The sequence below is a fragment of the Pteronotus mesoamericanus genome, unplaced genomic scaffold (assembly GCF_021234165.1).
Source record: "Pteronotus mesoamericanus isolate MK-2021 breed Mesoamerican mustached bat unplaced genomic scaffold, CSHL_Meso_final contig_90, whole genome shotgun sequence".
NCBI lineage: Eukaryota > Metazoa > Chordata > Mammalia > Chiroptera > Mormoopidae > Pteronotus > Pteronotus mesoamericanus.
This window is the reverse complement of record NW_026555277.1, coordinates 46,658,488-46,682,058: the sequence shown is the minus strand read 5'-3', so window position 1 is coordinate 46,682,058 and position 23,571 is coordinate 46,658,488. Positions and strand designations below refer to the sequence as shown.

General features: G+C 39.6%; 1 protein-coding gene across 1 annotated transcript in view; it reads left to right on the top strand.

Annotated features, from left to right (window-relative positions):
- PARVA (parvin alpha) overlaps positions 1-23,571 on the top strand; it is a 151,628-nt gene that overhangs the window by 109,524 nt on the left and 18,533 nt on the right. Inside the window, exons 5-8 of the mRNA XM_054586093.1 lie at positions 13,463-13,603; positions 17,707-17,822; positions 21,316-21,374; positions 23,530-23,549. Coding sequence (XP_054442068.1) covers positions 13,463-13,603; positions 17,707-17,822; positions 21,316-21,374; positions 23,530-23,549 — 336 coding nt within the window. The remainder of the gene's footprint in view (positions 1-13,462; positions 13,604-17,706; positions 17,823-21,315; positions 21,375-23,529; positions 23,550-23,571) is intronic.

The following is a 23,571-nucleotide window of genomic DNA, read 5'->3' as shown; positions in this document are numbered from 1 at the left end:
CTAGGAAAATGTCTACACCAGATAATCACTGTATTGGAACATAAGCTGCTGCCTGTTTCTTACTGAGATTTCCTGACTTCGGACAACCACGTGAGTTTCTCTATGAGGCGTTTTATTCGGCGGATTCTTATCTTTGAACATGTGCATGTACTGGGAACAGAAAAGGCCTGTTTTGAGAGATGAAAATCATAAGGCCCTTCCTTCTGGTTGTCCCAATAGCATATGACTGAGCCAGAGTGTCTTCTTCAGGCATGAAACCAAAGGGTCCCTTGGGCCTAAAGATTGCACAGGAGGGTTTTTTTGTTTGTTTGTTTTGGTGTGTGCATGTGTCTTTCTCCCTGATAAACCTACAGAGTACACCTAATCAATTTATATTCATTAAGCAGCAGCCATTTGGTTTGCTATATGCTGAATTTAGGGGTACAAATGTAAATGTGTCACAGTGCTGCCTTCAGGTCACTCACAGCCTGGTAGTACAAAAGGCTGTGGCTCTCAGTATAAAGTAGGAGTTTAGGAAAGGCGTCATGAAGGATGAGGCATCTGGAATGGTGTCTCACGGAAGGAGCAGGATTTCAACCAGGTGAGGCAAGAGAAGAACATTCAAGTCAGCCCTTGTTGCTCGAGAGCCCCTGTTGACTTTGGTGTGAGTGAGGGGAGAGTGTGGGAGAGACAAGGTGGGTAGGTGATCCTCAGGCTTGGCTGAGTGGGACGTGTGGCTAACAAAGAAGATGGCACCTAGCACCCAGATCTTGGTTTCAGACGCCATCCTCCAATGACAGAAACCAGGCCTCCTGGAGAAGTGGCAGGCACACGGGCCAGAGCAGGACATGCAGACAATGAGCCTGGAGCCTCGAGCAATGCCAAAAAGAGGGGCTAAGGAAAAGAAACTGTGGGCCAACATGTTGAGAGTGTTTAGGATCAACCTGAAAAAGCTCTTATTGGCTAAGTATGGAATAACCTGAGCAACAAATTAAGAATAGTATTAGATTATAAACTCAAAGTCTAAAATAAATATCCTAAAGTCCATATTGATATAAATAAGTGGCTGAATGAATAAATGAGGGCTAGGGGATAATTCTTCCAAATAATTTATGTGGTTACAACCCCTTTGAGGTGGTACAGGTTAACTCCCTTTAATGGACTGCATTTAATTACTGGCTCCCAACAATTAAGGTATGGAATAGGGGGAGGCTTAACAGTAAAAAAAAACTGTGTTAATATCATCAGTGATAAGTCGTATTGAGAGCACGCACCCTTGATATGATGTCATGAAAAGGGCACTTTGACTCTGTGGTCTTCCTCCCCAAAACCCATAACACCAGTCTAACCATGAGAAAAACATGGGGGGAAAAACCCAGTACTTCTTAAAACTGTCAAGGTCATGAACAACAAGGAAATTTTGAAAAACTGTTACAGAACAGGAGACTAAGGGGACGATGATGACTAGATATGAGTGGAAAAATGATATTAGGGAAAAACTCGTGAAACCCAAAGAAAGTCCGGAGTTTAGATAAGAGTTGTGTACCAATTTCAGTTCATTAGTTGTAACAAATGTACCATATTAATACAAGATGTTAACGATAGGTAAAACTGGATTCAGGATATGCAGGAACTGTCTGAGCTACCATTTTAGCTTTTCTGTAAACCTTAAAACCATTCTAAAATGAAGTTTATTTACAGAAGGAAGATGAGCCCACTAAAAATTTTAAACACTATGCAGTGGGAATTGGTAACTACTGATGGCTTGTGAACAGAGTGATAAAATCAAAAACGGGGCTTTAAGAAGATAACCTACGGGAGGGTTGCTTAGAAGCAATGGAGGAAACTCCAACAAAGTATCTTCTTGTGAGATAACTAATGGTGTCAAACTAAAGGAGTGGCAGTGTAGATGGAAGAAGCTCTAAAAGAACTAGGGATGTAGGGAATGAGCAGCAAAAGTAAACCAGGCTGATTCTAACTGGTGAATGTCAAATGGGGATGAACCCCATGAATCCTAGGAGCAGCAGCATCTTACAGGGTTTTTGATCATATTGATTTTGAGAGTTGCTTTCTTACACCTGGAAGTACTTAGGCTGAACTAGCAGCTGGGCTAAAACTGAAAGAGGAATGAAAAGAAAGACAGAAGCTCTGAGTTCCCATCTTGGTTCTACCACTAAAACGTTTCTCTGCAGCAAAGCTCTGTAAAACTGAGAGATTGCCCATACAACCTTACAGCTGAGCTGTCCAATACAGTACTCAGTCACATGTAGCTATTAAAAAGAAGTAGAATTGAAAATGCATTTACTTAGTCACACCAGCTACATTTCAAGAGCTCAATAGCCAAATGCGTCTAGGGGCTACCATATCGGATAGTGCAGAAATGAACATTTCCATATTAATAGTGAACGATAAATTCTTTTGGGCAGCACTGCTCTAAAGTCTTCCTGCAATAACAGTCATTGATCCTGGGATAGTAGAAGATAATGTACATTATTCTTAAACTGGAGGTCGTACTTTCTGGTTTCTGAAAAATGCAAAAGCTGGATGAAAGCCTTACTATTCTATTTGTGAGTTGTAGACAAGATCTCTAAAATGTCTTACTAAGTTAAAAAAAATAGCATGGTGTAGAACTGTGAGTATAGTATGTCACTGTGTATGTTAAAGGACACATCTAAGGCTGGAGTATGTAGAGAATATGTATCTCTGGTTAATAGTCACAATAAAATGTCTCTGTAGAATGGGACTAGGGAACTTGAGGCTACTATGGGAAGAGGAGACTTAATTTTCACAGCTTGAATTTTTTTCATGTTTGTATATTACCAATCTAATAAAAAGTGATAGAGTACATATATAAATTTCAGTAACAAAACTGAATTAATTTAATAGATGTCAAATAATACATGATAGCTTTCAATAATTATCCCAAGTAAAATAGGAAGAAAAGGAAACTAACTAAATATGATAAAGACTATTTAAAAAAGCTAACAGTGAACATATTAAATAGTGAAATACCAAGGAATTTGTATTAGGAACAAGTCAGAGATGAAGGCTATAACCACCATTATAAGTGTTTTGGACAACGTACCAGTTAATATAATAAGACAGGAAAATTAATTTTCTGTTCGCTATTATAGCTAACTAGATGTTCAGACAAATTCTCTTAGTTCTGCACACTTTAAAAACTTGGATAAGTCTTAAGAAAAATATTTTTGTATCACATGGCTAAACTGGTGTAGAAGGGAAGGAAATTCTTCTAATGCCAAAAACAATAAAGTGTAAATCCAGTGAGATAAGTGTTAATTTCTAATGGCTTATAGCCTGAGTTTAATGGATCACACATACAGTGTCAACAGACAAAGCCTATATAGAGTATGAGCAGGAAAAGGGGCTGGAAAAAGAAACCCATGACTAAAGTCACGCTCTCTGAAGAGCAGCACTTTCAGAGGGTAAATGAGAAAATCTGGTCCTGCAGAGAGAGGCAGTAAAGATAAATGTCTATCTCAAACTTGGATATGAGTGGAACAAGAAGTCTGAACTTGATAATTCCTTATCAAATCTCTGTACTCACATAGATTTAGGACTAGGATTCACACTAATTATTTGCATTTAAAAGCTCCAAGCTAAAATGTAGTTAAAATGTGGCCCAGTTTTAGTGCTTCCCAAAGCAGAAGCAAAAATATGTCCTTTTAGAGGAATGAATTTTAAAACAAGGTCACAAAGGACTCCCAGAGATAAAATTCCAGAGAAAATAAGCCCCAAAAAATGAGCTTAAAATCAGAAATCACCAAAGAGAAGCAAGCTACCATGAGCAAGCATCAGCAGAAACAAGCAACTGTAGGTCCATCTCACAATTGTTATAGATATTAGCAACTGATCAGTTATGGATCATAAAGTATGTTTAATATGTCAAAATAAAAGTTTAAAAATGCTATTGAAAGGATACTAAATGAACAAGTAACTATCAAAATTAGGTAGATCTGAAGGAGAACAAACAGAATTTCTAGAGCTGCAAAAAGTGTAATTATGAAATTAGAAACCTCAGTGGCTACACAGCTGAAGGAGGAATTGGGTAAATTAGGAGATGGCACTGAAGAAATTACCCAGAATGCAGTATAGAGAGACAACAGTGTGCAAAATAGAAAAACAATTAAAAAACAGATTTTTTTTTTTAAGGATGCTGCAACATTATGGCTCATTGGAATTCTGGCAGAAGAGAAAGATAATGGAGTGTAGACAGTATTTAAAGATATAAAAACTGAGAATTTTTTAGAATTGATAAAAGATAGGAATTTTCAGATTCAGAAAGCTCAGAGGATTCCAAACATGGTAAATAACAAGAAACCTGTACCTACACACTTCATAATGAAAACAAATGAAACCTAAAAACACTGAAGTCACATACGTGATTAAAAGCAGAAAAGATGAGTACCTATGAAAGAGCAGCATACTGAAAGATGTCTTTCATCAGGAACAAAAGCCAACAAATATTTAAATGAAATCTTCAAAGTGTAGGGAAAAACTGTCAACTTATTGGTTTATACCCTGAAAAACAAGTCTTCTAAAAATGAAGAGAAAATGAAGGCATTGTAAATAAACTGAGGTTTACTATCAACAGAGCTTCAATAAAAGGAGTTTCTAAAGGATGTGTTCCAGGAAGAAAGAAAATGAACCCAAAAGAAAGATCTGGAATGTAACAAAAAATGATGAGCAAAGATTACCATGGTGGGTAGATTGAAGCAATAATTGAATATTAAAAAATCACAAAAATATCTAATATGTTAATTTAAAAAATTAAAATAGAATCAGAATCCTAGAAAATCATAGCAATTATAGCATTTAAGTAGAAAGAGTGACATTGGAGTTAGTGTGCTGAGGTCCTTGTATCATTTAGTATGTTGGTAGATACTAATTAACTTAAGATTCTATTATACTAAGTACATATGAGAAATTTTCTAAAGTAGCCTCTAAAATAATAAAATAATGTGTGTTACCTCCATACTAGTAATGGGAAGAAAATTAAATGTGAAGGAATAGAAACTCTAATCCAAAGAAGACAGGAATGTAAGGGGAATAAAGTATTAGAAAAGCAGGATAATATAAATAAGGTGGTAGAAGTGAATCCAAGTACAGTGGTAAACACAATCAATGTAAATCGACTTGGTCCATTTAGAAGACAAAGATTGTCAGACTAGATAACAAACAAAATCTTGTTACATGCTATTTACAAGAGACAGTCTTAATATATGAAAACACAGAAAGGTTGAAAGAAAAACAGTGGAAATAATTTTATGTACTAGGTGATTACTAATTGAAAGAAAACAGGGGTAACTATAAGTGACCAGGAAAATAAGACATTTCAAATCTAAATGCGCTTTAGTGCATCAAATATTGATACATAAAAATTAAAAATGACAATCAGAATTACAAGAACATGAAAAATCTGCCATCACAGTGGTAGATTTGGACCATATTTCTCTTAACACATTAACAAAAAAAGTTCATAAGGATAGAGAAGATGTGGACACTACAATTAACCAGCTATAACGCAAAACTGGCGTATTCTCATTCTTTTCAAGTGCACATAGAACACTTAGAAAATTTGACTGTGTCCACAATGTGAATCTCAACAAATCATTACATAGACCAAATTTTCTGACCTCAATGAAATAATAAACTTTTTTAACTAACCCTCCTCATATAATTGGAAACACAAACATAGTAACTCAGGAATCGCTTACACTGGAAAGAGGATTGTATGTATTCTACTTTTTGAGGGGTGATTACATTAATATAGTATGATTTATATGGCAACTGTGTTTGTTAGTACATCTCAGTTCTTCTACCATTCAGAATAATTGAGTTTTTCTTCCTTGTGTTGATACTTCAGAACTTTTGAATAATACTGTTTCATTTTATCCAAAAGTAATCTCCCCAAAAGCATATTTGGATTCTAACTTCAAAAACAACTTAATGATTCACAAAATAATTCTATCTGAAAAAAATTTTCTAAAAAGCAAAATTATGCCACTATTTTATAACAAGTTAAATTAATGGCAATTTTCAGAACTACGGAAACTTGAGAGAAACAATTTCCTGGAGGACTAAAATTTCTGCAATAGGAAATTTTCATAGCACCAGCTAAAATTTGCCTAATAAAGAACAAAAAAGGGAAACCAGGAGTCTTGAAAAACAAATTACCTTTAAATCCTTAGCAACAGGGAGCAAAATTATTATTTAACTATAGGAATATTTGAGTGGAACTCTTAAATTTTGAGAGTTGAATATTTTAAAAATAAAGTAGAGGTTAAGAATAGCAGACTAGGTTCTTAAGTAATGTTTTAAAAAGTCATAAAATTGAAATAAGTGATATAGGCTTACAAAATAGAGATGACCATGTTGCATCTTATTTGCATACCCCAAAATGCTAAAAATTCAAATAAACAATAATATTGGGTTAGCCAAAAAGTTCATTTAGTTTTTTCCATATGATAGCTCTAGTAGTGCTTAGTTGTCTTTAACTTCATTTGAAACAATTTGGTTAGATTGAATTGTGACAGTTGTCATACCAACATGCATTTTAAAAAACTTAGCAAAACTGGTAAATTTTATACAGCCATTTTAATATTGAAGATGGAAGAAAATATTAAACTTTTTGGCATATTATGCTATATTATTTCAAGAAAGGTAAAACTGCAACTGAATAACAAAAGAAAAAAGAAAGATTTATGCAGTATATGGAGAAGGTTCTGTGACCAATCAAACATGTCAAAAGTGGTTTGTGAAGTTTCTTGGTACTGTTGAAATTTTAACCAAATAAGTCTTTGCTGTGGGCCTCTTAATGCATCAGAAGATGTTTAGCTGTGCCCCTGGCCTCTACCTACTATAAGCCAACAGTGGGAGATAGCTGACATACTGAAAATATCCAAATCAATAAAGTTATTGGTGAAAATGAAAAATGTGTCTTTTATTTTATGGAAATAATGTAATGGACTTTTTGGCCAACTCAATAGAACTACTAAGGGGATTTGGTAAGGTAAATGTATTCATCTGTATGGTAAGGCAACAGTTTTTCTTTTTACCAGGACTAGCCAATTGGTGATACACATACACACACACTGTTTATTGAAATTTTATTACCAATAGGAAAAAAGTGTGTTATAACCCGACAAGGGAATGATTGAATGAGTTATATTGATATCTATTGATGTGGAAGGATGTTCAAGTGAGAATTATCATAAAGAGACTAAAAAGACAATAGAAAAGATCAATAAAACTAAAAGCTGTTTTTTCAAAAAGGTAAACAAGTTGACAGACCTTCAGCTAGATTCACCGGAGGGGTATGTGGGGTGGAGGGGAGGAGTACTCAGATCGGATCAGGAATGAAAGAGGAGGCATTACAGCTGACACCACAGAAATACAAAGAATCATAAGAGACTACTTTGAACAATTCTATACCAACAAATTGAACAACCTAGAAAAAAGTATAAATTTCTGGAAACATACAACCTACTAGGATGGAATCATGCAGAAATAGAATATCTGAACAAATGAATTACTAGTGAGGAAATTGAATCAATAATCAAAAACCTCCTAATCAACAAAAGCCAAGGACCAGGGGGCTTCACGGGTGAATTCTACCAATCATTTAGAGAAGAATTAGTATCAATCCTTTTAAAATTCTTCCCCAAAATAGAAGAGGGGTCACTTCCAAGCTCATTTTACAGGACCAGCATTACCCTGATATCCAAACCAGACCAGGAGGCCACAAGGAAATATTAACTATGCATGGTGTCAGGTGGGCACTAGACTTACCAGGGAATCACATAATAACTTATATAAATGTCTAACCACTATACTATATACCTGAAACTAATACTGAATGCCACTGTAATTGTAAAATAAAAATTTGAAAAATAGAAAATTATAGGCCAATGTCCCTGAAGAACACAGATGCAAAACTTTTCAACAAAATATTAGCAAATTGAATTCAGCAATACATGAAAAGTATCACACACCATGATCAAGTGGGATTTATTCCAGGGATGCAAGGGTGTTTCAACATTCACATATCACTCAATATGATATACACCACATTAACAAAATTAAGGATAAAAAAATCATATCTCAATAGATTGAGAAAAAGCATTTGACAAAATTAAATATCTATTTATGATTTAAAAAAAACACCTCCAAACACAGTGGATATACAAGGAAAGTAACACAACATAATAAAGGCCATATATAACAAGTCCACAGCTAAGGTCATACTCAATGGTGAAAATTTGAAAGCTTTTCCTCTAATATAAAGAACAGGACAAGGATGCTCACTCTAGCCATTGTTATTCAACATAGTATTGGAAGTTCTAGCCAGAGCAATAAGGCAAGAAAAGGAAATAAAAACATCCAAATCAAAAAGATATAAAACTGTTATATTTGCAGATGACATGATATTAGATATAGAATCCAAACCCTATATCTACTCTTGCCCAAAACTATTAGTTACTAATAAATTCAGTAAAGTTGCAGGATAAAAAATCAATATACAAAAACCTATTTCATTTCTATATACTAGTAATGAACTGTCAGGAAGAGAAATTAAAAAAATTATCTCATGTAAAATTGCATCAAAAGAATAAAAAGTAAAAAACCTGTACAATAAAAGGTATAATAAATTGATGAATGAAATTGATGAAGAAACAAATAAATGGGAAGATATTTCATGCTCATGGATTGGTAGAATATTGTTAAAATATCCATACTATCCAAAACAATATACAGATTCAAAATTCATATCAAAATTCCAATGGAATTTTTTATGAAAATAGAATAAAAATTCTAAAATTTGTATAGAACTGCAAAGAACCCCAATAACAAAAGCAATCTCGAGAAAGAACAAAGCTGAAGACATCACACCCCCTGATTTTAAACTGTATTACAAAGCTCTAGTACTCAAAACAGTATGGTACTGGCATAGAAACAGACATGTAGTGCATTGGAAGAGAACAGGAAGCCTAGAAATAAAGCCATGCATCTTTTATGACCAAAAAAAGCCAAGAATATTCGGTATCTTCAATAAATGGTATTCAAAAAACCTGCAGCCAAGTGCAAAAGAATAGACCTGTACTACTATCTTACATCACACACAAGAACTACCTCAAAATGTATTAAAGACTTAAACATAAGATCTGGAATCATAAAAATCTTAGAAGAAAATATACACAGTACTTTTGACATCAGTCTTGGCAATGATGTTTTTGGATTTGACACCAAAAGCAAAACAGCAAAAATAAACAAATGCCACACATAAAACTAAAAAGCTCCTGCACAGCTAAGGAGACAACAAAATGAAAAGGCTACCTACTAAAAGAAGTTTTGCAAATGGTATATCTGACAAGGGGTTAATATCCAAATGTATAAAGAACTCATGCAAGTGAATAGCAAAAAACCAAACAATCGAATTAAAAAATGAGAAGATCTGGGTAGATTTTTCCAAAGAAGACATACAAATGGCTAACAATTACACAAAAAGGTGCTCAATATCACTAATCATCAGGAAAATGCAAATCAAGACAATGAGATGTCACCTCATACCTATTATAATGTCTATTATCAAAAGACAAGAAATGTGTTGGTAAAGATATGGAGAAAAGGGAACCCTAGTGCACTGTTGGTGGGAATGTAAATTGGTGCAGCCACTATGGAAAACTATATGGAGCTTCCTCAAAAAATTAAAAATAGAACTACCATATAACCCAGTAATTCCACTTCTGGGTACTTATTTATCTAAACAAAACAAAACCACTAACTCAAAAAAGATAGATGCACCCCCATGTTTCTTGAAGCATTATATATAGTAGCCAAGACATGGAAACAACATGTTTATCAATGGAGAACAGCTAAAGAAAATGATTTATGTATATAATGAAATTTTATTTGGCCATAAAAAAGAATAAAATCCTGTGATTTGCAACAACATAGATGGACCTTTAGGGCATTATGCTAAGCAAAATCATTCAGAATACTGTATGATCTCATTTATATGCAGAATTTAAAACAAAAAACAAAAAACCGAGCTCATAGATACAGAGAACAGATAGGTGGTTGCCAGAGACAGAGACATGAGGATGAAAACAGTAAAAAAATCAACAAAAATGAGTCACATCTATATATATTGACATAGAAAGATACTCATCCTTGAGTGGTAAAACATGTCACAGAAAAATATATATGCTGTAATCTCATTTTCATATGAGAGAGGGAGAGAAAGAGAAAGAACTCTGAGTGACATTGTACATTATGAGCATAAAAAGATATACCTAACACAGTTAATCAGGGTTACCTCAAGAGATATTCTCTCTTCAAATCCACATAATGCCAATGCCTAAAATAAAATACCCAACAATGAAAATTAAAAGCAAAAAGAAAGTCCCAAAGTATAGTAACTAAAATAGAAAAAAAATAAACCAGAATTTCATTTTCTAAAAATTAGTAATGCAAAAGAAATAAAGCAGTGCCCTAAAAGCACTTCTGAATAACCAATACCAGAGGCTTAAAAAAAAAAAAAAAAAAAAAAGTTTTTTTTTTTATTTTTAGGAAGAGTGCATTGTAATTTTAGTATCATAGACTACTTAAAAATGTTGGTGGAAACAGAAAAACAATGAGTCTTCCATTCCAGGAAGTGTAAAATCCATTTTTTTAAAAATGAGAACAAAATGAACCAACAGTGCAAAAAAAAAAGCTATTAACCTAGAAAAAAACTCAGAAAACTAAGATAGTCACTCTAAAAAGTCCAATGCCAGCAGGTTATACATATGAAAACTCATAGGCAACGATATAATGCAATAAGGGTAGCAAAAAAAAGTGGCTGTCATGCTGCCGCTCTCAAGACAATTGCCACCTTCTATCCCAGCAGTCTTTCCCTTTGAGCCAAGATAAGGCTTCACAAGTTTTCTTAAATGTGGAGAACAGGACCAATAACATGGCTTTGGTCCAGTCAAGATAGGATCAAGTATATAAAACAAAATGGTGTCACTTATGTCAATGAAGATGTCTGCCAGTCAGTCATAATACTTTGGTTCAAGAAGGAAACTACAAAAGTCATACTAGGCACGCTTCCAAATGCCTGCTGGGGTGGGACATCCAAAATATTAGCACACAGACGCATCTGCAGAGAGGGCACACCTGGTAGAACGCTGGGGGCGCTTGGCCCCAAGCCACAGAATTTCCAGCTCAATCAGGTGCCAAAAATTTGGATATAATTGAGGTGAACTTCAGAGTGACCACCAAGACAGCAAATCTCCCGCTGTAAAATGATGGATGCTCCATGCTACTCTGGGCCACACGCTTCCAGAGGCTCTGCTCGACTGGGCTCGGGAACTTCCATACCACCTGAGGTACCGCTCCAATCAGAGCAAGACACCTCGCGTCCCACCTACAACTGGGCGTTGGCCTTGGATTTAGCCAGCGAAGATCCTCCTTTCCAGTCGCTCCCGGCTCACCACCCGCTGTGCTGTCTCCTGGACCTGGGACCGAAACTCTGGGATTTGAGTTTATTAATTCCCCCTTGATTGTTGTGATATTTCAGATGAGAGGATATTAATGTAATGTTGGTGTTCTATCATGTGTGAACCTACATTTAATAAAAGCTGAGTTTGAGCAACAGCTGTTGTGGCTCTCACCTGGTTCCTTGCTGCTGCCAGGTATGCACTCAGCCAGGTGACCTACTTCCCCCAAAATGGAGCTGTGCCCTCATTTTTGGAAAGACTATAATGTGACTCTCCTTGAGAGGCATGGCCTACAGGGGCGGTATTGAGGGTGCTCGTGACATTAACCTGGGTAACACTTTGGGCAGCCTCTACCAAACTACCAAAATGGTAGTTGCGATGTCACTTGAAAACAGCTTATCATTTCTTCAGCAGCAGAAGATCCAAGATAAGACATCGCAGCCTAAAAATGGAAAAGGCACGCAGGGTCTCTTCAAGGTTTAACATTTAAGAGGAAGACATTTAGATAGTATATGCTTGTTAAATCCCTGAGCTTTAGAAACACAGAATGACGGCTGAGGCAACTGAAGGAAAAGGTAATAGTTCAGGCCATTGGAGATAAGAATAGCTTGAGATCATCCTATTAAAGTGCTGAAAAGAAATCTTAAATCCATAGAACCTGCAGAAACTCACCAGTGGGCCACCTCATTACCCCTAAAGAAGTACCCAAGGGGCATTTGACTTGGATCAGCTAGAGCTACTTAAAAATAAAATAAATTATGCAAGCAATAGGGGAATTGGCATATGGTAAAGTTTCATTACTTTGTATGACAGCCCTTAAAAATGAGGAAAAAGGTATTTTAAATAAATTTCATAGTGTCAATTCTATTAATCCTGAATGAGTTGTGGAGGGCAACTTAGGTGAATCTAAAGCAGACAATATATTTCTCTCTAGGGAGTCCAGAGTTGTTTTTTTAATAGATAAACATAGGAATTTAGAATGAATAAAGATAAAACACCAAGTATTTTAAGTAATAAGGGGTTATAATATTGCATACAGTAACCATTGATTCTAAAACACACCATTATGTAAGCGCCACTCAAAAACGGGGGGAAAAGTATTCACAAATACTTTTTCTTACTGTTTAGCATTTTTATATTCTATTTTTTCTGAAACTGCTCTTGTAAGCTTCTTGAGACATGGAAGTGACCACGCTATGCAGAGCTATGACTGAACGCACACATGTGGAAGCCACGAAAACTCTTACCTTCAACCTGCCTGACAGCATTTGTAGGGTGTCATCGATTTTAAGACGCAGCCCGATTTCAGGGTTCTTAGAATGTGCCTTAGAAATGATGAAACAGGACATGCCAAATAAATTATTTTCCAGGTGGGTTTTAAAGGAAAGAAGGTACTTAAAACAGATAAATATGATTCGGCATGAGGTGTATTATATGACAAGGAATGTACACAGAATGCCTTGAATAAGGATTTGACCACTGCCCAGGGGAAGCACAGAAGGCTCTCCAGTTGGAGCACAGAGATGTCCTTGAAGAAGAGGGGCAAATAATAAATAAATAAATAAATAAGAGGGAGAACCTAGAATTATAGGAAAAGAGAGTTTAAATATGATGGACTGGGGTAAAGGCCCTGCTTCTAAGATTGTGGGATCTTATCATTTGGGGATTCGCCCACAATCACAAGGTTTTCACAGCACTGGCACGGCCAGCGCCCCTCAGCAACAGGCGCACCACAGAGGTAGAGCAGGTTTGGTTCCGGATCGCTGCAATAAAGCGAGTCGTAATCTCTTTGCTGGGTCCTGCCTTCACTTTGTAAAAACCACAACATCTATGAAGAGCAATAGCACAAGCTGCACTGAAATGAAGTATGCTTGTATATATTTGTTGAATGAGTGAGTGAATGTGTGAGGGCGTGCATGTGAGTTAGGGCTGTCTGTGGCCAAAGATCACAGCTGTTCTTTGTTCCTTTGTCACCCCAGAGAAACTTGAGAGCGAGAAGCTGAATGTTGCTGAGGTCACCCAGTCAGAGATCGCTCAGAAGCAAAAGCTGCAGACTGTCCTGGAGAAGATCAATGAAACGCTGAAACTTCCTCCCAGAAGCATCAAGTGGAATGTGGACTGTGAGTTTTACAAAGAAAACGGGGTCTGGCAAATGATGCCTCTGTTCTCTACTGTGCTTTCCCCAGGAAGCCATCCAGTAGGCTGCTGCATGGCTGCAAACCCATTCACCTTTCTAAGGAGGGACACCTGTCACACACAGAGCACTTGTCCTCCGTGCTTCTGGGACAAGTAACAAAATGTCAAAATCAGTGGGCCTTTTCTAGGAAGGGCTGTCTGTAGAAACTCAGGTGAGACAGGAAGAGAAAGCAAACTCATATTCATTGAGCTCCTTCTGCGTCCCAGCACAGCCTTCTGAGAATGCTCTTGCCTCTGGCTTGGTAGGGCCTTCGGGAAGCAGGCCCTAAGTTCAGGCAGTGGAGAAGCCAGAGGGCAAAAGGTCACGGTACAGAGCCCACAGCCTTCTTCTCTCTCACTCATTTTCTAGGGGGAAAAAAAGATATAGCTGAGATCAGATGGTAAACACCGGAACAGATTTTAAAATCCAGGTTCCACAGCCAGGTAGTGTGAAGATCTCAGAAAGCATAAACCACTCACTCTTTTGCTGCCTCAAGGGTCTGGATGACTGATGTGGACTTAATGAGTCAATATCAGAACCAACATTAAATCAGCAAACTGAGTGAATCCATAGTAACTTTCTTTCCCATAGGGAATCCAGAGTTGTTTTGTTCTTTGCAATAGGTAAAAATGTGAATTTAGATTTACAAGTGATTTAGATTGTGTTCTTTGCCTTTAAGTATGAACAGGTTCAATATACTCTATCTTATTGCATCCAATTTATAAAACCTAAAATGGATACATCCCCCCTAAAAACACCTTTCAAACTTGGCAAAGAAAAAGGAAGCTTTACCTCTCAACTTAGAAACCCAGTAGCTGCCAGTCACAATCTCTTCAGCAGGTTTCTAACATCTGACTTTGGAGGTAAGACGCTAAGTACCTCCTCCAGCATAATTACACCTTTGCTTGCACAGTGTGATAAGCTGCCTCTTATAGCACTTGGAACAGGGCATCCTCTGATGAGGGAGACAATGAGGAATGAGGGCAGGAGGAGAGGAGGCTGTGTCCCTGGGCCTTAGATGCTTCCCCTCCTCCTGTGTCTCAGGAATCCTAATAGTGTTCAGTGGGAGAGAAAAAAGGAGGCTTGATCACTAGTTTGAGAAATGCATCTGCATTTTGGAAATCGACAACATTCAGAATCATTTAAGCATAAAGTCATAAGCATAGAAGTCCTCTCATCAAGACCCCTGTTTAGTTTTTTTATTCTATTTCCTGCTCCTTTGAGTGTATATCATCTCCACGTATACTTCCAAATGAAAAAAAACAAAACGCCTTTTAACTTACCAGGGAACCCGATTTGGGAAAGGCAGGGATAAAAGAATGGAGTTTTTAAAAGCCAAATGAGGACCACCATTAGCTTTGAATGATTTGTGTCATCTTTACCTTCATTTGTTATAGGAAAATGTGCATGAGTGAAATAATCACTCATACCACCATTCCTATCTGGCTATTATATAAGTTTTGCCCAGCACTATCTATATCAATGCATATTTTTAATGGCTAAAATTAGGTACCTCTTGTGTTTTGTTATTTTCATCTAAGAGTAAGTCATACTTATTTTCTGTATTCCCACGTGGTCTTCATAAGTATCGTTTTTTGATAGCTGCTCTGTTTCATGGGGTAGATACCCCACAATTAACCATTTACTGTTGACGTTGATCCTTTCAGGATGTTCAGCAGCCTATTGCTAATATGAGCTAGTGCCATGTTGACTGCCTCAGGTTGTGTCTCTTTTCGCTTCTCTTGAATTATTCCTGTCATAGATTTCCAGAACTGAGATAAATTACAAGGTTGGAGGGAGTAGTTACTCGATGACTAGCTCCCTGGGATGTCTCGGGGCTGCAAGAACTGCTGGGCCTGTTTACCAGCAGCAGTGGTTTCTTCCATGAGGAATGTGGCAGGCACAGCCCCCGGGGGAAGCTATGTCACTCCTCTCTGTTATCTTTCCTGGTAGCTTCCGAGGACATTGTGTCATTTTCCATGCAGGGTAAGTGTGGTGAGGAGAGGCAGCTGTGGGTGGGCTGCAGTTAGCACTCAGGGACCAGCACAGTTATACTTTTTTCATCTGTTTTGCCTAACAGCTTTTAGTACAAAGGTTTTCTCTGCTTAATTTAAAAAAAAAAAAAAAAAATGAAAAACCACTGATCTAAACTATCCTCTTGCTGTTTGACGTAGTGTTTTCCAGACTTTTTCAGTGATAATGTATTACACAATATTTAACATCTTTGTACATGTAGTATGTGTGAGAGAGAAAGAGAGAAACTGTTACTCTTTCTTTTGAAAACAATTCCCAGGAGGAGAGGGCTCTCATTGAAAGCATCTGTGTGGTGCTTATGACATAGCTCTACATATTGCTCCCCAAGATAGTCAAGATGACGCACAACGTCACCAGTGTGTAAAAAACCTGTTGAACCACAGCTCTCTAACATTACATTTTGTCATTCAAAGGGAAAGAGGTAGTAGCACATGTCCTACAGTGCTCGGTGACTAAACTGATGGTGTAGCAGTTCTGAAAGTGTCAGTGAACACACCATGTCAATGGGTCAGTCCCATGCTAGGAGCCTTTTTTTGAGGCTATAACTGTGGGTGAAACTTTTGACAATGGCCAGAAGCCCAGAACTGAAAACTTCTGGAAGGCGGAGTTAGAAGTAGATCATTTGTTATTTGATGCTGGTGTAGAGCTGCTGTTCACAGTCAGTAGAAAACCTTCTTTGAAGTAGCAGTGATAACAAGAAACTCTAATGAGTTCCCAAGGAATGTCTGAATCATTTCCTTTTCTTGGTGATTTCTCAAAGCTTCTGTAGAGCAGACTCATCAGTCCTAGTGCAGACACCCTAATAGTGGGCTCAATTTCGTGCTAAATACAAAAAAAAAAAAAAAAAAAAAAAAATGGGCATTTTCTGTTCTTTCCTAAAGTGCCCCATGTAATGAAGAACCATGAGGCTGGAAGGACTGTGGAGACAGGTCAAGTATCTGGTGAATCTTCCCATGTATGAGAAACAAAAGGGTGAAAATGGACGTGGTTTAATTGTCTAGATGCCAGGCACTTTCTCAAATTTTAGTAAAAATTATCAGCCATTCCTGGGTACGTGCTATGGGCTAGGAGCTTTGCCTACATTATCTCTGAAAGTTCCTACAACCTGTATTTCTGCACAGGCACATTTATCCCCATTTGTGAAGATGAGCAGATGGAGGCTCGGAGTCCTTGAGCGGCCTACCCAAGGTCTTTTAGGAAGTAAATAAGTGGTAGAGTTGTCAAGTCAGAGCTCAAGCTCTAGCCTAACTATGTGTGCACCCGATTACATCACAGTCTTTTACTCCTCACATCTACTGAGAAAAATACAACCCAGAAGTTGCCCAGCTTTCTCTAAAAATGGCTTAATATCCAACACATTGCTCAGGAGTTACAGAAGCCAACTGGGTCATAAACATTCCCTCCCAGCTCTTTCTCAAGGGGCACTGCCTACCCTGATCATACATGACACTCAAGAGAGCAACAAAGCCCATTATATATCTTTCATGCTTTTCGCTAGGGATATTTAAAGACCTGATTGAAGGAAGGACCTAGTGTTCCTGACTCAGTGTCCATTTATTGAGAGTCTGCGTTGGGTAGAGCCTTGGGACAAGGGTAGTGGTAATAACCCAAAGGGTTCACAGTCAAGTTGGAAGAGAGGGAGAGTGCAAAGCAGACAGACATATCCCTGGTTATTAAAATATAGTGAACAAAAACATGGAGGTGGTAGAGAGCTCTTCTGAACTCAGAATTCAGCCACTGTCAGGGTCTCTATGGGACCCTTGGATTAGAGTAGAGAGGCACTATGTTGAAAATGCAGCAATGACATCTTCTAAGAAGCTGCTCCTTGGGACCTGGCCAAGAATGAGGGGGCCCAGGGTAAGGTCTATGATGGCCAAGGGTGTCTGTTCCCTGATCCTTAGGAGTGGGATAAAAGAAACAATGGATGTGGTTCAGCTACCTTTGGACTCTCTGCTTGTATCTGCCTAGAACCTAGATGATCCTCTAAATTTTTTTAATCATTTTTTATTTCAGCTGTTCATGCCAAGAGCCTGGTAGCCATCCTGCATCTGCTGGTTGCTCTATCCCAGTATTTCAGGGCACCAATCCGACTCCCAGACCATGTTTCCATCCAAGTGGTCGTGGTCCAGGTAAGACAGAAACCACTACAAACATCTGCACCCTTAAGAGGTGTGAAGGCAGAGTTCTGATAAGAGCTAAGGCATGCTGGGTAGCTTGTTAGAAGGACAGCTGAATGAATGCCAGGTGTTCTTGGGTGTGTGTATGTTGGGAAGCATGTGAGTACACTTGCTGATGTGTGTGGGCTTATCTCTGGTAAGTGTGCAAAGGGTGGAAGAGTCTGTGCTTACATATGGGAATGCCTTGTATGGGACATGTACCTGGGGTTTACATGTTCTTCTCAAGAGGGTGTCTGTGTCACATATATTTCAGGGTGTTTGGTGTGTATGTTTATGAGGTGTGTCTAGTAGGATCAAGAAGAAAGATGTGTCAGTGTTCGGGTACATGTGCACCCTGCAAGCCACAGAGCATCATCCTTTTGGGGGTAAAGAGTGATGTACAAGTAGTGGGACGAGACGAATGTGAGCATGTGGGTACGTGTGTGTGTGAGACCCCGACTGGACTTGCCTGTATGGAGGGCACTACCACTTTTCAGCCACTCAGAGAAGCACAGCTGGGATCTCAGGTCATCTTTTCCAGATTGTTAGATGGAATTTCCATTCACATGGCTGTGTAATTTCCACAGTGAGGGTGGGCACGCTCCCTGTGACTATCTCACTCTGCCCCTAACCCCATTAGATACTTAAATTCAATTTCAATTTCCAACTTTATGCCATTTAGCAGAAGGTTGTCAGTTTGTGTGCTTGTATGTGTTCTTTTCCAAGTAAACATGCTGCAAGGGAGAGCTCCCCTTATAAGCAGCTCCCTGAGTCTCCAGGGTTCTGGAATAGAGCACAGTATGGCCGTTCTCCTGGACCTTGGTGAGGAGGAGCTTTGAGGGCTGGTAAGCTTTACCTCACCAGACCAGGCCAGCTTCAAGGACAAAAGGTCTTTGAGCTGAGCTTTCAGGGATCAGATATTAATGGAAGAGGACTTGGGGATGCTGCTCAGTCAGCTGCTCCGTTGTGCCCTAGTGAAAAAGTATTTCTTTTACACCTTCTGGGTATCGGACTTGCTAAGCATCAAGAGGGTATAATAGGAATATGACACCTTGGCCCTGCCTGCCAAGAGATAAGCAGCAGAGAGGGCTATCAGAAGCCCATAGTCAATGTGAATGTGTGTGGTTCAGACACTAAGTGCGGCTGACTGAAAGGGACTAATTGGCCTCATTTATTGAGCACTCAACTGTGTCAAACATGGTGCTAAGCATTTGCTGTCTGCTCTGGATATGTGGCCAGTCCAGAGCTTCCTGGAGCAGGCATCTTCCTAGTGAATCCAGGTCATCTCTCCTGTGTTATTTTTACCAATCAATAACGTGTGAATCCATTTCATTATATTTTTTAAAATTATGATTCAAGATCTGAGCAGAAGAGGGGGGCTCCTATTTTGAAACAGTAGTCACAACAGCCCATGCCTCCTGCCTTATTTTGAGCTCAATTATGGACCATCTGAAGGCTGTTGTTGGTTTAATTTCTCCTGTAGGCAGTGTTGTTAGCATGAGGGAGAAAAGAGGACACATTACATAAAATGGTATCGATGCATGTCAGGTTGGATGGGTTATTTTGCCGTATCAAGTCAAACAGGCACAGAAGCAGGACTCAGGATTGGCTCTGAGTCACTGAACTACAGAGAACTCCTTAGGGAGCAGATAATGGCCCAGGTGAATAAGGATGCTGTGCAAACAGTTATTGAACCCAGATTCCTTTTCCACTGTGTATAAAAGCATTTAATTCTGCATGATGTTGAGGGTGATATTTATGTCTGTGAATGGCCTCACAAAGACACAGATTCCATCAGCCCCATGTGAAAATTTTACATATGTTAAAGCTGAATTTGGAAAAAGTTCTGATTTCTCTTCATTGAATCTCCTTTAAATGATTTTTTTACTTCCTCTTTTGCTTTGATAGTCCATTCTTCTTAGTCTAATCCAGATACACTCTTGGCCTTTACCCAGCTCTACCTTTCCTTCTGTCAAAGTATTGTGCAAAGGCACTAGATGCTGTAGCTGTTGAGAATGGGAAGGGAAGATTCTGGAAGTTTTTGGCAGGAGAGTCAAGACGGCAGGTTTCAACTGAGACTCCAATGCTCGGAGGGTCCCTTCTGGACACTCACCTCCACCTTTTTGGAAGATAAGTTTGCTCTGACAACTGCTTTCCATGCCCAGACCATCCTCCAAGTGTAACTGACTGTGAAGGAACCTGATAAAAGGAACCTCCCTCCTCATGCCCGTCTGGAGGCCCTCCTGAATCTGAACACTCCTCCCTGAGCCCCCCATGCCCATAGGATGGGGTTTAAATTCTAAACCAGAAGCCACTCGACCCCTCATTGACTCATGGCACCCTCCCTCCAAACTGCCTCCTGAGTGCTTTGTGCTCTCCTCACTCCGCCTTTTTGCTCAGTCCCCCGGACCTGAACGGCCTCTCCTGTCTGTCCAGCCAAATCTCATGTATCCTTTAAGTTCCAGCTCACGGACCCCTCCCCTTGGAAGGTTTCCCTGACCATCCCAGATGAAAGTGACTGCTCTTGTCCTGCATTTAGCACTTTCTTTCTGCATAGGGTGACCACATAATTTATTACCCATGACATTTTTTAAATCAAAAGGGGATCCTGCTAATAACTGAGCTGCATCATCAGGCAAAAAAACCTGTTTGGGGGGAAACCCTTCTTACCTACCTGCTTCATCTATGCTATTTTACTCTACATTCCACAAGGCCAGAAACAATGACATGCATTCCATACTATTTGCTCCAAGTCCTACTCCGGGGCTTGTCCATAGAAGGTGCTCATTAGGGTGTTACACATAGAAGGCACTGATTAATGAAATAAAGGAGAGAGGATGAATTGTGGAGGGGATGGAATAGAGGTCAGATACACGGAGGGGTGGGGTGGATAGGCAGGCGGGTCTCCAAAGTATTTAACCTTTTCTCAGAGAGTAAGCTAATTACCTGAGGACTGTACTACTTATTTAAAAGCTCCCATATTTCTCCATTACAAAAAACAAAACAAAACAAAAACCCCTTTCCCTCTATTTGAATTCTCCAAGTTGGCCGCAGCTCCTCCACCCCGGTCCCCCAGCTAAATGTGTTTCTCAGCTTCCCTCTGCGGCCCCAGCTGGAGGGCAGACACACCCTGGCCTTCATTTCCATTTGGTTTACTGTGGATTACTCCGGGAGGCAAGCAGTGCACTTCCAGCAGAATGTCTTCCAATAAAGAAAGAAAAGATTCACCATCCAAGAAACAGCCTACTTGTTTGGACTAAACGCGAACTGCACTTAAGTACGAATGGTACGGTCCAGACCCGGGAAGTCAGGGGCCTCGTTTCACCTCTGGAAGCCTCTCAACTCCAGGCTCATTTCTTAACACCAGTAACTTTCTCAGTATCAGGAATGCTAATCAGCTTTTCATATTTTTCTAAAGCATATTTTTCTCTCCTCCTCCCAATCCCTCTCCCCACCCCTGTTTCAGAAACGAGAAGGAATCCTCCAGTCTCGGCAAATCCAAGAGGAAATAACTGGTAACACAGAGTATGTCAACACCATTGTTGCCAGCAATTCTGTAATGGAACACAGATGTTTCTCCGAAATTCGTCCATTTGCTGATATTTAGTTTTCATTTATTGGGAGTGCAAAAGGGATTAGACTTCAGCCAATGATTATAGTTTAGCCTTTTCCATGCATTCAAAACATGCCTCTCAATGCTTAAGGTACAAACTTGGGTGGGGAAGTGGGGAGAGAGAATTAGCGGTGATTGAAAAATTCTAATTTTGTGGCACTCCAGGAAAAAAGTGTGCCCAAAAAAGCCAACCAGCATGAAATCGTCATGCCATAAACATGGGGTTGAATTTAAACTGTTAACCTTCAAAAGGACATTTTTCTTCCTTTTCTGAACCTGATTTGGTCACATGCCACGACCCAGAAAGCCCCTCTCTTGGAGTGGTGTTTTTGTTGTTTTTCACTTACGTTAAGAAATTGGAGTATCAGAACATGTAAGAGGTTTGCCATGGGAAAGACACATTTGAGTCTTAAGCAGAAAGAGCAGGATTCCGTGTGCATGGGTCTGAGATCCCTGGGCAGGCTGAGGCCAAGCCACATGCAAAGCCAGGTAAATGTCATTTTAAGCATCCCCTGCTCCAATTTTCCTCAATCTTCCCTTGAACGAGAAGAGCAAAGTGAAAAGAGCAAGGACCTCTAAACCAGCCTGACTTGAGTTCAAATCCAGGCACTGCCACTTTACTCACCTGTGGGTTCCTTCCCTGACCTCAGTTTCTTTCTCTCTGAGGTGGGGAGCATTTTGCTAACCAGAGAGGATGTCATGTGGCAACAGCCCTGCCCGCCTTCCCCGTGCCCTTCACTGCCATCTTTTCTGGCGTTTCCCCATCGCAGCTGACCCACACCATCCACGCCTTGCCCAGTCTCGAGGAAACTCACTTCCCCTCCCTTGTTGCGGCTGGCGGGGATCCAGAGTGCCACCTATGTGGGTCCCACTATGCATGTGCCTTAAAAAGGGACCAGGAGTTTGGGGCATTTCAGGCCCGGGGCAGGGCAGAGATATGAGGTGGCCCTTCCCCAGGTGCCCAGTGCATGGCCTGCCTCCACGTCACTCCAGGGCCCAGTCCTGGCAGCTGAAGGGGCAGCTGGTGTACGAGGCACACTGATCCTTGGCCTTGCATCAGTGAAGAGTGGGCAGAAAGCTGCCCTGGCTCGGGCCTGCTGCAAAGGGAGAAAATTCCTCACCCTCCTGCCCCCCGCCTCCCTTGTCCTTTGCTGGGCTTGTCCACACCCACAATTTCACCTTCTGGAAAAGGGGAAGTTGTATCTGAGAGGAGCCTGTGAGAAGTTCCCAAATCAGGGAACGTGAAGTGTCAGTTTTCAGAGCAATCTCTCGGCTGTCCCGTCCTTCCTGTGTTCTCCGTCTGCCATCTTGCCACACAGACATGAACACAGATACACACTCCTAATAATGACAGCACGTTACAGTTTATGAAGCACTTTTGTATCTATCGATGTTTGTAATACATACGTGAAGCAATGATTACACCTAAAACCCCACAGCCCAAAGGTGGCGAAGATTATCACTGGCCCATCCAACAGTTAACTCCAAGTTCATTATTCTTTCCAGTGCACCACCCACAAGTCATCATTTAATGGGTGATAGATGCACAATTGGAATGAACTAATGAGCACCAAAACTGTACTGAGAAAAAAATGTTTGAGCATTTACTATGTACTGGAAATTACATGAAAATCTTTCTACATATTAAATTATTTAACACTCACAACCTGCTATAGAGGTGCGTAGCATTATCCTCATTGTAGAGATAAGACACCTGGTGCCCAGAGAAGTTTGGTCAAGGCCACACAGCAAGCAAATGGCTCTGTGGGATTTAAACCTAAGTAGCCGGTCTTTAATGCTTAGTACTTCGCTGCTTCACTGCTATAAGTGCAATTCCAGTTCCTGCCCTCTTTGAGAAAAACCTATCCTGGACCAAGGCGAGGTGCAGCTTGATGGGTATCACAGGACAAACAGGAGAGAGAGAAGAACTTGACCTCCCCAAGCTAATGCCCACAGCATCCTGGCCAGTGAAATTACTAAGTGCAGACTACAATGCCAAGAGAGCTTTGAGGCTTTTCAACCAAGGGCGAGAAGATTCACACAGTTTTCTTTCTCCTTTTCCTACAGGGCTCTTTCTGGAAGGCATGGTGAGTTGCATAAAATTGTCCT